A 14521-nucleotide genomic window follows, 5' to 3' on the forward strand; every position below is an offset into this window, starting at 1 on the left:
ATGTGAAACGTGCCTTGGCGCAATAAAGGTTGGGAAACATTCAATTAGACACGGCAGGTGGTCATAATGTACTTGCAATTCCCCACCTTCTCCTAAAGAGGGCGCTCATGTCCCAAATGTCCTCCATGCCATTTAGGGACAAACACAGCTGTAAATATGCACGGTGTTTTTTTACTGATGAAGCGGAATTAGATGTTATGCTAATCAATCAATAATGTGTCAATGCAGTGACGTCAAGGCTGCGAGAGAGAGCGGATGTCCAGGGTCCAACCAGACGGAATCGTCGGCTCATTGTTTACGCCAAAAGTCAACTGTTAATCACGGAGTTCAAAGGTTCCGACAACACAACAATCATAACTAAATAATACCACAATATATGATATAGTTATAAGATATGGCCCTATGATACAAAGATCAGGCAATTCAATTTACATTATTTCCAAAAATATACAACAATGTTTTTTAAAGTCATGCGTTCGTGAACAAGTGGTGACGTCACAGCCGGCGTGAAGTCCCCCGCCCCGCCCCTGAGATAAGACGGAACTCACGCAAACACAAACACACAGGTAAGTCAATTAACGTCCTTCTCTTTACATTCAACTATTTCCATTCTTAACCAGTTGGCTTGCTACTAAAATGATAAGATGACGTTTTTGTTTGTTTGTTTGTTTTACCGCTTACGTTTGAACGGTTTTTAAGCACAAGGACATCTTGTTGTTGACTCGTTAAATGAATGTTTCCCTCGCAGCTTAGGTTACTTTTGAGTCGTTTAAAAAGTTTGTTTGTGTTCCCGCGCGCACGCTAGCAGACATTTAACTAAAGGCGTAGACTCCTTTTTTGTGATGGACGTGGCGACGTCACGTCACGTGACGCGGTACGCCGCTGGCCTTGGTTTAAAGATGGTGGGGGGGAGGCGGGGTCTAATGTAACCCGTATGTATATTTTTACATAACAGTAGCTAATGCTGGTGTAATTAGCTAATTAACATAAACGTAAGTACAATCGCAGTCCTAGCAATTGTATAGTTTTTAGATGACTTTCTGCCACCAAATTAACTAAAATAAAATTGAAAAAATGTTTTTGTTAATGAAAAACAAGAGTGCTTGTTAAAGAAAAGGAAACTAACTGAACCTACATTTTACATTTATAAAACTATAATTTTGCGCCCAACAAATACACAGTATTAAAAAGCAAACAAACTAGTATTAAAACTACTACAACGTTTTCAAAAGTATGAATCTAATAAAACTAACAAATTCACTCTTAAAACTAACTGAATTTAAAAAATAGAAGTCAAAACGAAATAAAAATGAACCCACCTTGGTTACGCCGGACAATTCCGGCAGTTCCGCATGCGCCGGCGTCCAAAACTGAGACCTTTGTTTTTGTGGCACGCAGCATCGGGAGGGCGAGCCGAGCGGTCGCCTGTTGACGCCTCATTCGTAGTCGCAGGCGTGAAGGAGCCCTGCAGGATGCATCGCTTGATGACCTCGGCGGCGGCCAGGCTGCGACCCCTGACGGCGACCCCGTGGACGTCACGCCACGGGCCGGTCCAGAGAGGACGCAGGACAAAGTCGGCAGCGGCGGAGACGTTTGCCAAGGGAAGCTACGTGGAGGAAATGTACCTTGCGTGGTTGCAAGAGCCCGCCAGCGTGCACAAGGTACGAGGGATAGACCGATAATTGGGCATTTTGACGAATATCGTATCGGCCTTTTTGAAAAATAAAAAGTACATCCAAAACCATTTTAATTAGGGATGGACCGATTATCGGTTAGGCCGATTTTGTGTGCCGATATTTGGCATTTTGACATGATTTTTGGCTTCAATTGCAATATGGAATGAAATCTGATGTCAAAGTTGGCTCTTTCTCTCCGTGCAGTCGTGGGATGTTTTTTTCCGTAACGCGCACGCCGCCCACCAAAGCCCGTCACCTCTCCGGGGAACGCTTCCGCTGAGCGCCGAGCCCGACGTGGAGAAGCTGGTGGGAGATCATCTGGCGGTCCACACGCTCATACGCACCTACCAGGTACCATTATACACTCATTCACTACCATTGACGGCTGTAGACGTCAAAAATCCATTTGAACAGTGATGAGTTAATAACAACAATATTTCATAGAAAGCACAACGTGACCTTGCTGTTTGTTTGTTTGTTTGTTTGTTTGTTTTTGGCAGGTGCGAGGACATCACATCGCCAAGTTGGACCCTCTGGAAATCAACTGTGTGGACCTGGATAATGCCCCGTGTAGCATCGGCTCCCAGAAACTTGGTGAGCGATCTTTTTTTTTTTAGCATATTATGTTTTCTAATTGTATTTTCATCAGAGTTTCATCTTCATTTCTTCATTTGGTCCAAGTGTACTTGCTCCACTTAACACGGTGTCGTTATCTATGTTTGCCACGCCTTTCCTTCTTTATCTGCCGCTAGCCTGCTAACCAAATGTGAACATGCTACCAGCTATGATCTGTTCAGTGAACTCATTATTCAGTCATTAGCTTTCCTGCTCGCTAGCCCACGAATCGATCTTTAGCTCATGTAGCTAATCAGTGCCTGTTTAGCCTCGGCAGCCAATATTAGCTAGAAGCTAACAAGTTGAGCTAATTTACTGGAAATGTAACGCTACATTTTTGGACGTTGTTGCTTACTCGTCCCAGTGTGTGGGCAAATTGTGTTTGGGCGTCCCCATAGACACAAAACGCTTAGCGTTGCTAGAGGCGGGCCCCCCTTTGCTATGCTAACAATGACAACAACATAATAAGGCGATTAGCACGGAATGTTTCCATAGTGTCTGTTGGTGTCCCTGTGGGAGGTAACAATTGACAATTCTACAGCAGTTTTAAAAAGTAGAAAAGGGCGTCGCCATGATTTTAGGTATTAGCATGCTAGCCAGCTAAACACCAGAGGTCTTGAGTGGCGTCTCGACACGAATCAGACTTAAGAGAATTAAGTTGGGATTTTTGGCTTGAAACGTGAAAGTTAAGACTTTGGACTTGTGACTCGCAGGCATGACGAAGTCCCGCCTCTGCTGTACGGTCTCGTTTATCTTTGTTGTGATCCAGTCAGAACTTTTCCTGTTATTTATGACTGTGCAAGTGTGATTGCCGAGTCAGCATCGGGTTCAAAGGTTGCTTATCAGCGTCTCCAGAGATGTCATGCGATGGATTGCATTTCTTTTGTGATGACGGGGGGGCGAATGGGGGTTTAAAGTCTAGAGACGTCTTAAATAAGACAAGTTGACGCTGCCGTACTGTAGCAAACCCCGCCTCCCGCTGGCAGTGTAAATTTCTTATCTGAGCTGCACACGCAACGTTGTGATAAACACAAGATGGCCTCTAGCAAGAAGAACGACGACCAGAAGCATCACCGCTTCTTACGGTTCCTAATATTGTGACCCACGACTTGTCTTGCCGTCATCATTTCCAAATCTGAAGCCATGTTCCAAAAGTGGGAAAAGCGTGGCTTCCATTTTGGAGTCCTGCCCCCCCGTGGAGGACTTGAAGCATGTGGAGGTCTCGGTCACAAGCGCTTGAAAGGCGCTTGAAAGCGACTGAAAGGACAAGATGGCAGCTCAGCGTCGGACGGCGAGCTCGGCCATTGTGTTGGGAGTCGGCGTGAAGCGGCCGCGCATCCAAATCCGAGCAAATCCTGCTTCTGATGAAGGACTTGAAGTATCTGGAAGGTCGTGTTCGCCAGTGAAGACATTTTACCCATCAAAGTATAGCAACAATCGCAGATACAAACAGCTAAGATGAGTTTCCTTCTCAAGATGTCGGCGCTGACGCCATTTTGAGAGTTACAACCGACTGCAGACAAAACAAAGACGGACAAATTAGCGCACAATTAACAAAATGAGCCGATGATCTTGGCCATCCAGGAGGTACTCGGACTAGCGCAGTGGTGGGCAAACTGGGTCCTCGAGGGAACGGAGTCCTGCAGGTTTTGGATGTCTCCCTGCTCCAACGCAGCTGATTCCAATCAACAGGATCGTTATCAGGCTTATGCAGAGCTTGCTGATGAGCTGATCATATATCAGCTGTGTTGGAGAAGGGAGACATCCATAATCCTGCAGGACTCCGGCCCTCCAGGACCGGGTTGGCCCACCCCTGGACTAGAGTCACTGCTCACCTCTGTGGTTAGATAAGATTCAGTGATTGTCACACCCACCTAAGTGGGGCGAAATTCGTTCTCCGCATTTGACCCATCCCCTGAGGGAGCGGTGAGCAGCAGCAGCCGTGCTCGGGAATCATATGGTGATCTAACCTCCCAATTCCAACCCTTAATGCTGAGTGTCAAGCAGAGCGGCAATGGGTCCCATTTTAATAGTCTTTGGTATGACCCGGCCGGGAATTGAACCCACGACCTCCCAGTCTCAGGGCGGACCCTGTACCACTAGGCCACTGAGCTGGTAAAGTGCTTAGGTGTTCTGGTCATGTCAGAGAGGAGGAGAGAGACCCGTGAGAAGAGCTAGAACCCGCTGGCCGGCCTGGGAACAGCTCGGTGTCGATGGTGCAAGAAGAGGAAGTGGCTGGGGACAGGAAATTCCCACCTTGTGATCTGAAAACCAACGCCGTCTTCATCTCACGCCAACAGGTTCTTATGGTCTGGATCATTCTGCCTTGGACAAGACTTTCCGCCTTCCCAAAACCACTTTCATCGGCGGCAATCAGGATGCGTTGGCGCTCCGGGAGATCATTCGGCGCCTCGAGGTAAGTCGTAAGTTTCTTGCGCCACAACGGCGGGCTTGTGACCGCCAAACCTCGTCGGCGTGCAGGAGGCGTACTGCCGGCACATCGGCGTGGAGTTCATGTTCATCAATGACGTGCAGCAGTGCCAGTGGATCCGGCGCAAGTTCGAGAGCCCGGGAATCCTGCAGTTCGGCGCCGAAGAGAAGCGGATCATGATGACCCGGATGATCCAATCCACCAGGTGGCCCGATGAGAATGACCAAACGGTCGCAGGCGCGAGGACATCGTAATGCGGCTTCGGTATCTTTTGACAGGTTCGAGGACTTCCTCCAGAGGAAGTGGTCATCCGAGAAACGTTTCGGCTTGGAAGGCTGCGAGTCGCTCATCCCGGCTCTCAAGACCATCATTGACGAGTCGAGCGCTCGCGGCGTGGAGAGCGTCGTCATGGGGATGCCGCACAGGTTTGGGAAGAAGCCCAAGTTCTTCGGCCCTTCTTCACCAGCGCTTTGACCTTTGCGCTTTCGTCCAGAGGTCGGCTCAATGTTCTCGCCAACGTCATCCGCAAGGAACTGGACCAGATCTTCTGCCAGTTTGATCCCAAACTGGAGTCGGCAGACGAGGTCCGGGACCCAAGCGTCGTCGTCGTGTCCTCGCCAAACTCGCATTGATGTCTCGCGTTGCTCTCAGGGGTCCGGCGACGTCAAATACCACCTGGGCATGTTCCACAGGAGGAAAAACCGCATCAGCGACAGGTTGGTCACCTTGTCGCTCATGGCCAACCCGTCCCACCTGGAGGCGGTGGACCCCGTGGTCCAGGGCAAGACCAAAGCCGAGCAGTTCTACAGCGGAGACACGGAGGGCAAGAAGGTCGGTGACATCCTGGCCGCCGCCGCCGCCGCCGTCTGCTAAGGCGTCTTTGTTTTTGTTTTTTTTGTTTTTTTTCCTGGAGAGCTCAGTATTGTTCATTCGGTAATTTCATGTGTCATCATTATTGCTCTCCTTTTTTTATTTTATTTTATATATATATATATATTTTTTTGTATTTTTATTTTTTTTTGTATGTGTGTGCGTGCATTCATTAGTTCACCTAAAACCTATAAAAAAATTTTTTTTAAAAATCCCATACCGTTTCCCGAAACCGAGCACTTGCTAAGGCGTCTTTGTGATGTTTTGCTCGTCCCGTAGGTGATGTCCGTCCTCATTCATGGCGACGCTGCGTTCGCGGGTCAGGGGGTCGTCTACGAGACCTTCCACTTGTCGGACCTGCCGTCCTACACCACGCATGGCACCGTGCACTTGGTGGTCAACAACCAGGTGGCGCATTCCAACTTTGCTCGTTTTCTGAGCGCCTCGAGGACGCTTGAGCGCCTCCGGGGTGTCAAACCTGTTTCGGATTAAAGGTTAACTTGTTTAGAAAAACGTCAAGGCAAATTTAGGGCACAATCAAATGACCTAGAGCAGTGGTCCCCAACCACCGGGCCGCGGACCTGTACCGGGCCGTGGGCACCTTTGGACTGGGCCGCGTTGGGCCGCACAGTTGAAAGAATAAAAAAAAACCTACTGTACTCCCGGTTAATTGATTAGCCGAGGCTTAAAAATATTTTATTTTGAAAAGTGACCAGATTCTCTCTCTTTACGACGGACTCTTGACACATGTCAAGATGCTAATCATCTCAGTCGCGTTTTGTTACCCTTGTTATGGCCGACGAACAGCCAAGCACCGCCCCCCCCCCCCCCAACCCACTGGGTTGCCGGTCCGCCAAAGTTGTGGACATGTATGAACCGGTCCGTGGTGAAAAAAAGGTTGGGGACCACTGACCTGGAGGGCCGGTTCTGGGATCTGGTGTCGGACACCTGCGCTTGAGCTGATTATCTTCTCGCGGCACAGATCGGCTTCACCACGGACCCCAGGATGGCTCGCTCGTCGGCGTACCCCACGGACGTGGCCCGCGTGGTCAACGCGCCCGTCTTCCACGTCAACGCCGACCACCCCGAGGCCGTCACGTACGTGTGCAAGGTGGCGGCCCAGTGGAGGAACACCTTCCACAAGGACGTGGTGGTGGACCTGGTAGGTGACCTCCGACCCCCCCCCCCCCCCCCCCGCAGTGGTCCCGTTCTCCCAAACGCATTTCAGAAGGGAAGCGTGCGTTCAGGTTTGCTACCGGCGGAACGGTCACAACGAGATGGACGAGCCCATGTTCACGCAGCCGCTGATGTACAAGCGGATCCGGAAGCAGAAGAGCGTCCTGCACACGTTCGCGCACAAGCTGATCGCGGAGGGCGTGGTCAGCGCGCAGGAGTACCAGGTACAAGTCTTACGTCTGCGGGGGGGGTGAAAGTTCAGGTGCGACCACTTCCAAGTTAGTCTGGCTAAAGCAAGTCCAGTCCGGTCAGGACCCGCCTTAACCCTGGAGAACCCACGGGGTCAAATTTGGCCCCTATAAATTCTGCTACTCAAATAACAAAGATCTTTTTCTTTTTTTACAAATTGAACTTCAAAAGTCCAGAGTGCCACTTCTGACCCCTGCATGGCGCCATCTAGTGGCTGAATGTTGCACAGAGTGCTGGTGACAAGATGGCTGGCAGCAAACATGCTGTTTTGTTGAGCTGGAAATCGATCCAAACAAAACCATCTTCTCAGCAAACCATCAGATGGTAAAATTGTGGTTTTTTTTGTTAATCTATTTACGAAACGATATACTTTTATTTTCCCCGTGGGGAACTTTTTCCTGGACTGCGTCCAGCTGCAGTTTACAGTAACATATCATGTTGCAGAATGCCTAGGAGTGTGTCTTATATATATATTTTGATAAATTAGCAACTCTGAGCTAGTTCAAAAAACAAGGCTTAAAATTGAAAGAACATATTTTGCTGTTCAGTGAACTTATAGCAGTCATTTCATGTAGAATTCATCATTTTCCAAAGAAGAAACGGCTTCTTGGGTTCTCCAGGGTTAAGCAAGTCTCAAGTCCAGTCTCACGACCACGATCGGATGACTTCGAAGCATCTCAAACCTCTCACGATTGTGCCTCGCGTGTTTGCCTCCGCCATGAAACGATAACGCAGACGATGGCTCCATTTTGTGCCTCAGGAGGAAGTGGCCAAGTACGACAACACGTGCGAGAAGGCGTACGCGCGCTCCAAAGACGAGAAGATCCTGCACATCAAACACTGGCTGGACTCGCCCTGGCCGGGTCAGAACCAACACGCCGCTCGGGACATTTTCACATGATGACGAATATTATTATTTATTCAACCTCTTAGGAACATTTTAAAGAAAAAATGACTCAAATGGCTCCCTTGACCAAAAAGTGATAAATGATGTCATCTGGCAGAAAAGAGGGGCCCTTAAAGTGACATGGGGGGAAAAACTGAAATATGTTTCTCGTCATGTTAATGAGAAACGCTCTCGTCCTAACGAGAATCCTTCTCGTCTTAACGAGTGTCCTAATGCGAAACTTTATCGTTTAACCCATTCACTGCCATTGACGGCTATAGACGTCAAAAATTCATTTGAGCTATTTCTATTAGTTTTCCACTTTTGTTAATAAGAGTATGAGAACCTAAAAAAAAAAAGAACATTTAGAACAGATATATAAAATTTGTGATTAATCGGGAGTTATTGAAGTAATGTGATTAATTACAATTAACTCTTTGACTGCCAAAAACGTTAAATAACGTTTCGTAAAATCCTATGGAGGAGTGCCAAAGACGTTAAAAGACGTTTTTTCAAAACAGAGGTGAAACTAACCATTTTCTATTGTTGATTACTGAAAAACGGAATAAGGTAGAAACAAACTTTTTTTTTCTGATGAAAGATGAGAGTTCAATCTTTCATTTGGTAGTATGTGTGTTTCCATAGTCCAAACACATCATTTTTTGTGGACCTTGAAAGATCAGTCAAAAATGCTTAAATCGGCCGGCACCCACGGCATCCCTTTTCTGAAAACGTCTGGCAGTTAAAGAGTTAAAAAAAATTCAACGCTTGACGCGATTTAAAAAAAAAGAAAAGATTATTAAAAATTAGGGGCGTCAGGCGATTACATTTTTTTATTGCAATTAATCGCATGACTTCACTAGTTAACTCACAATTAATCACAAATTTTATATCTGTTCTAAATGTACAATAAAAAAAAATCCAGGTTTTCACACTCTTGTTAACAAAAGTGGAAAAAATATATTAAAATAATAGAAATAGTTCAAATGAATTTTGGACGTCTATAGCCGTCAATGGCAGTCAATGAGTTAAATGAGAAACTTTCTGGTTAGGATGACAAACGTCTTGACTTGCGAAGAGCACAAAACTTCCGCCATTTTAAATGTCCCTCATACACGACATAATGGCGAGGACTTGCAAGTAAAGCCCCGTTGTCCTCGTATTCAAGTCCCGGGGTGGAAATCGAACCCAACGAGGTCGCGCACTTTCATTGTCACTCCCAAATGCAAACGGGAATTTCTCGTGGAGAAAGTTTCCCCGTTAACCCGAGCGAGAAACCGACGGCCAAAATGGAGTCGGCGGCGTGAAAGGTGACGCTCGATGTCCTTTGTAGATTTCTTCGCAGCGGACGGCCGTCCCAAAACCATGAGCTGTCCGTCCAGCGGCCTGCCCGAGGACGATCTCCGCCACATCGGAACGGTGGCCGCTTCCGTCCCCGTGGACGACTTCAGCATCCATCCTGGTACTTTCCCCGCTTCGCTACGATTTACAGGCTTTTAATTCTGGCTTAAGGTGGACGGACTCGTGTCGCGTTCAGGGTTGGCTCTTTTTGTCTTGCAGATAAGATTCTCGTCTTTCCGGTTTTGATTCTAATCAGTTGCAGGTTTGAGTCTTGTTGCATTTCAAGTTTAAGGTTTATAGTGCTTCGGGTTTGAGTTTCAGGTTGAAGTCTCGCAGGGTTGAGTCCAGATATTTAATGTTTGGGTTCACGTGCTGTCCTGGTCTCAACTTTAACTCTTTGACTGCCAAAAACGTTAAATAACGTTTAGTAAAATTCTATGGAGTGCCAAAGACGTTAAAAGACGTTTGTTTCAAAACTAACCATTTTCTATTGTTGATTACTGAAAAACGGAATAAGGTAGAAACAAACTTTTTTTTCTGATGAAAGATGAGAGTCCAATCTTTCATTTGCTAGTATGTGTGTTTCCATAGTCCAAACACATAATTTTCTGTGGACCTTGAAAGATCAGTCAAAATGCTTAAATCGGCTGGCATCCCTTTTCTGAAAACGTCTGGCAGTCAAAGAGTTAAGTCTTGAAAGGGATTAAGTGTCAAAAGTGTTTCAAGCGCCCGTTCGGTTTTAGCTTGGGTCACGTCACGTATCAGGTTGAAGTCCGTCTGCTCGTGTATCAGGTTTGACTTTTTTTGTGCCTTTCCAGGTCTGAGTCGCATCCTGAAGGGCCGAGCGGACATGCTGAAGCAGCGCGTGTGCGACTGGTCGCTGGGCGAGTACATGGCCTTGGGTTCTCTGCTCAAACAAGGCGTTCACGTCCGTCTGAGTGGGCAGGATGTGGAGCGGGGGACCTTCAGGTCGGCGGCGCCGCAAGATCTCCAAAACCTTAACGTGGTCACCATCCCAACTTTTGTTCCATTTTTTTTTTTTTCCATTCGCACGTCAGCCATCGGCATCACGTCCTTCACGACCAAAACGTGGACAAGAAGATTTGCATCCCCATGAACCACATCGTCAGCGGCCAGGCCACGTACACCGTCTGCAACAGCTCGCTGTCGGAATACGGAGTCCTGGGTGAGGAGTGCGCAGATATATATACATATGGCCGGAACCCTCGAACCTCATCCCACAACCCTCATCGCCGTCCCCCACTGTGGAGGACTAAAACTGACAAAATTAATGAAGTGAAAATAAAAACGGATATAAAAAATAGAATTACAAAATTTTATACAAAAGAATAAATATAAATGGGGAAAAAAAGTATTTATATATTATATTCCTAAATAAATAAATAAAATAATAATTAAAAAACGAGATTCAAAAAATACAATTAAATATAAAAATAAATGTGGCCATAAATGTAAAAAATAATTGTATAAATAGAATGAAATATCATTCAATAAATAAAAACGCTCTGCTCTCACATTGATTTATTTCACGCTGCAGACGCTCTTGTCAGGACGAAATGTTATTCAAATAAGGGGGCGGTCCTAAGCGTGTCTTGGGTTGGCCTCCGCCGTTGCCAACTGCCTTTCAATGGTGACGTGAGCGTCTCGGCGAACAAGGAAGTCTCGCCAGCTTGCGTTGGAGAGCAACTATCTTGTCGGGGCCATCAAGTCACAAGGACCGCCCCCTCATTTGAATAGCATTTCGTCCCGACAGAGCGTCTGCGGCATGAAATAAATATTGGAGTGTTTTTATTTCTTGATTGATGTTCTAATGTAATTCCATTTATATATTTATTTTTTGCATTTATTTTATATTTATTTTTAAGTTTTGAATCTCGTTTTTATTTTTGTATTTATTTTTTACTTTTATTTATGTATATTTGTTGTTTTTATTTCCATCTTTTTAAACATTTTTATTTATTTAATTTTTTTATTCTATTGTTTATATCAGTTTTTATTTTCACTTTATTTCTTTTTAATTTTGTCAGTTTTGGTCCTCCATATCCCCCCCAGCCCTAAACCTAATCCCAAACCCTGCACCCTAACCACTAAATAGTACCTTAACTCTCATCCACAATCCTAACCCTAAATCGAGGCACGAACCACATCCAATTCAGCCTCAAACCCGAAGCCTCCAAAATTCCACAAACCTGAACCTCCGCGGTGTCCTTGTTCTCCTGCTGCGTGTGTGTGCGGTCACTGGCCAGGTTTCGAATTAGGCTTCGCCATGGCCAACCCCAACGCGCTGATTCTTTGGGAAGCCCAATTCGGAGACTTCCACAACACGGCTCAGTGCATCATCGACCAGTTCATCAGCTCAGGTCAGGCCAAGTGGGTCCGACAGAACGGCATCGTCCTGCTGCTCCCCCACGGCATGGAGGGGATGGTACGTTCCAACTCGCGGCCTCGTGTGCATATTTTGCCAGCATTTTCACCTATTGCGACTGGTTCTGTTCACCAATTTGACTGCTAATGATGTGACGTGACGGCGGCTCAGGGTCCCGAACACTCGTCGGCCCGCCCCGAAAGATTCCTCCAGATGTGCAACGACGACCCGGACGTGTTCCCGGTGAGTTTGCGTCTGCTTTTGTTGCCCGCGGCGCCTGGCCGACGTGATGAGCGACTCTCGCTCTGGGTCTGGCCGCACCTGTCAGAAGCAGAACCGCGACTTTGCCGTCGGGCAGCTGCACGACTGCAACTGGATCGTTGTCAACTGCTCCACCCCCGCCAACTACTTCCACGTCCTGCGCCGACAGATCCTGCTGCCGTTCAGGAAGCCGGTCAGTGGCTGCGTTGCTTCAATCTACGTTGAACACGAAACAGGAAACTCCTAACCTCGGGGTCAGGAACCTTTACGGTCAAAAGAGCCATTTTAGGTCAAATAAATCACACCAAAAATCTGTTAGCCACAAAAGCTTTCAACATTTTGATGAAGGTGTGCTCGTCTAATGTACTGAATGCGTACAGAAGGCGTCGATGCGGCCTCTCAACTGCAGAGAACGGTTGAAGAAATGGTAGTGCTTACAAAAATGACCAGCAGGTGGCAGCAAAGTATAAGAGATCAACCAGGGCTATGTTGAAAAAAAAAAAAAAAAGCTCATTCACGCACAGTTCTAATCAGATGTGTGAATAATGATGAAATATATTCTAATGCTAATTGCTGCAAAACTGAAACAAATATAAATAGAAATATACTTTTTTTTCTGATGAAAGAAGAGACTAATCTTTCTTTTGGTAGGTTCCATGTTCTCATAGCAATAGAACACAATATTCTGTGGGCCTTGCAAAATCAGTCCAAAGCCAGTAAAACAGCTGGGAGCAAAGGGGATTGCTTCAGTGAAAATGGCTGCGAGTGAATGAGTTAAAAATGTTAAATATTTTAAAAAAATATATACTGTATATATATATATCAATGAATTTCTACTCATTTTTGAAAGATCCACTGGAGGGGACGAAAGAGACACATGTGGCTCCAAAGCTGCAGGTTGCAGACCCATGCCCGAACCCTGGACCGCAACCTGTGAATTAAAATCCCTAAACCTAAAACTAACCCTGAACCCAAATCCCAACCCGAAGCCTAATCCTGAACTGTAATCCCTAATTGTGACCCTCCAACCTTGAACCCCAACCCTAACCTCTTTTTCTTCTTCTCTCACAACAGCTGATCGTGTTCACTCCCAAGTCACTCCTGCGCCACCCGGAGGCTCGGTCCAGTTTTGACCTCATGCTGCCAGGTTTTTTAACGGACTAAACGATACAATATATTTGTGTTAGGAATCTTTCACACATGCTTTTAGTCAACTCCAGTATGTGGTCGTCCCACTCTCTGACTCGGCCCCTCCCACAGGGACGCACTTCAGGCGCGTGATCCCAGACGAGGGTCCGGCGTCCGCCCAGCCCGCCGGCGTGAAGCTAATGGTGTTGTGCAGCGGAAAGATTTTCTACGACCTGCGGCGCGAGCGCAGCAAGCGAGGCCTGGACGCTACCGTAGCGCTGGTCCGCGTGGAGCAGGTACGGCCGCACGCCATCGACCGTATTCACGTGGCGCGGGGTTCTGACGTGTGACCGCTCGCCGCAGCTGTCGCCGTTTCCGTTTGACCTGGTGCGGACCGAGACGGAGCGCTACGCCCGGGCGGATGTGGTCTGGTGTCAGGAGGAGCACAAGAACCAGGGCTACTATGACTATGTCAAGCCCCGCCTCCAGACCACCGTTGGCCACGCCCGGCCCATTCGGTGAGCGGCTGGCCTAACCCTCAACCCTTACTAACTATAACCCTAAACTCGACCCTGACCTTAATCCATGGGTGGGTCGTCCTGTTCAGGGCCAGAGTCCTGCATGTTAGGAGAAGTTTCACAGCAGATGCAAATAATCAGGACTGTGGCCCCCAGGAATTGGGATTGCACACCTCTGCCCTCCTCCCTAATCTCAATCCCAAATCTTTACCGAAAAACCTAATCCTAACCGCTTGCCTTTCCTGTCAGGTACGCCGGCCGCGATCCAGCCGCCGCCCCGGCAACAGGAAACAAGCAAACCCACCTGACGGAGCTGCAGCGCCTCCTCAACGTGACCTTTGACCTCAAGGCCTTCTCAGGCAACCACCGCTGACCTCCTCCGAGGACCGCTCACGCCTTCGCGACCTTGTAGCATCAAACACGTAAACACGCAAACGTGTTCATCTGCACAATCACACACCGACGACCTCATGAGAACATTATAAGGAGACTTTTTTTGTTTTTAATGATAAGTTTGATGTGATTTTATTTTATATGAAAAGTGAATTCATTTTTGACAGTCTTCAGTGTCGTCCAAGGGACATTTCTCAGGGATTTTATGATCATTTTAACTTTTGAAGATGTGAATAATGAAGCAAAATGTCTCGTGGGACGGACATTTTGTCCTACGTTAGCCAAACAATGACAACAAGTTTGACTTTTAATGTGAAGACAAATGAATGTCAACTATTTGTTTTGAAAGTTTTCATCTCGATGCTGCCAATTAAAGATTATTGATGAATGTCGCATGTGTTATGTGAGCCCATCGCCGAACTTCAATGAAGGTTTTAATGAAGGCAGGAATTGTGCGAATGTGAGTGCTTGGTCATCTTTGTGTCCTGATGTTGACTGGCGACCAGTACGGCAAATCAGACTCCCAACTCAGGAAAATGGACAGCTCAAGGTTGGAGTGATGTGATTTATTTTTCAGGCGCTAGAGGGCAG

The 14521-nt window shown here is 47.0% G+C and overlaps 1 protein-coding gene across 3 annotated transcripts; it reads left to right on the forward strand.

The window, feature by feature from the left end:
• Positions 1-167: 167 nt before the first annotated feature.
• ogdhb (oxoglutarate dehydrogenase b) lies at positions 168-14318 on the forward strand. 3 transcript variants are annotated; one of them, XM_077586096.1, is made up of 24 exons: positions 168-333; positions 469-566; positions 1399-1661; positions 1881-2027; positions 2177-2270; positions 4592-4707; positions 4773-4927; positions 5001-5147; positions 5216-5306; positions 5374-5553; positions 5872-6000; positions 6575-6754; positions 6840-6992; positions 7778-7880; positions 9237-9365; positions 10063-10213; positions 10303-10430; positions 11512-11690; positions 11802-11873; positions 11959-12084; positions 12966-13038; positions 13152-13315; positions 13383-13537; positions 13787-14318. In XM_077586096.1, exons 3-24 carry the CDS (start codon positions 1473-1475, stop codon positions 13908-13910), a joined length of 2985 nt encoding a protein of 994 aa, XP_077442222.1. In that variant the 5' UTR covers positions 168-333; positions 469-566; positions 1399-1472; the 3' UTR covers positions 13911-14318. The 3 variants fall into 3 exon arrangements, with proteins under 3 accessions (XP_077442222.1, XP_077442220.1, XP_077442221.1); XM_077586094.1 differs by lacking the exons at positions 168-333; positions 469-566 and having other exon boundaries at positions 576-1661; XM_077586095.1 differs by lacking the exons at positions 168-333; positions 469-566 and having other exon boundaries at positions 576-1661; positions 11962-12084.
• Positions 14319-14521: the final 203 nt, after the last annotated feature.

The sequence above is a fragment of the Vanacampus margaritifer genome, chromosome 14, assembly GCF_051991255.1.
Source record: "Vanacampus margaritifer isolate UIUO_Vmar chromosome 14, RoL_Vmar_1.0, whole genome shotgun sequence".
Classification (NCBI taxonomy): Eukaryota; Metazoa; Chordata; class Actinopteri; order Syngnathiformes; family Syngnathidae; genus Vanacampus; species Vanacampus margaritifer.

Excerpts from the sequence above, each read along its gene's own strand:
- ogdhb (XM_077586094.1), top strand. The coding sequence starts at position 1,353 with ATGCGCCGGCGTCCAAAACTGAGACCTTTGTTTTTGTGGCACGCAGCA. Across the intron at positions 4,708-4,772 it reads AGATCATTCGGCGCCTCGAG|GAGGCGTACTGCCGGCACAT; the intron begins GTAAGTCGTAAG and ends GTCGGCGTGCAG. Across the intron at positions 4,928-5,000 it reads CGGATGATCCAATCCACCAG|GTTCGAGGACTTCCTCCAGA; the intron begins GTGGCCCGATGA and ends ATCTTTTGACAG.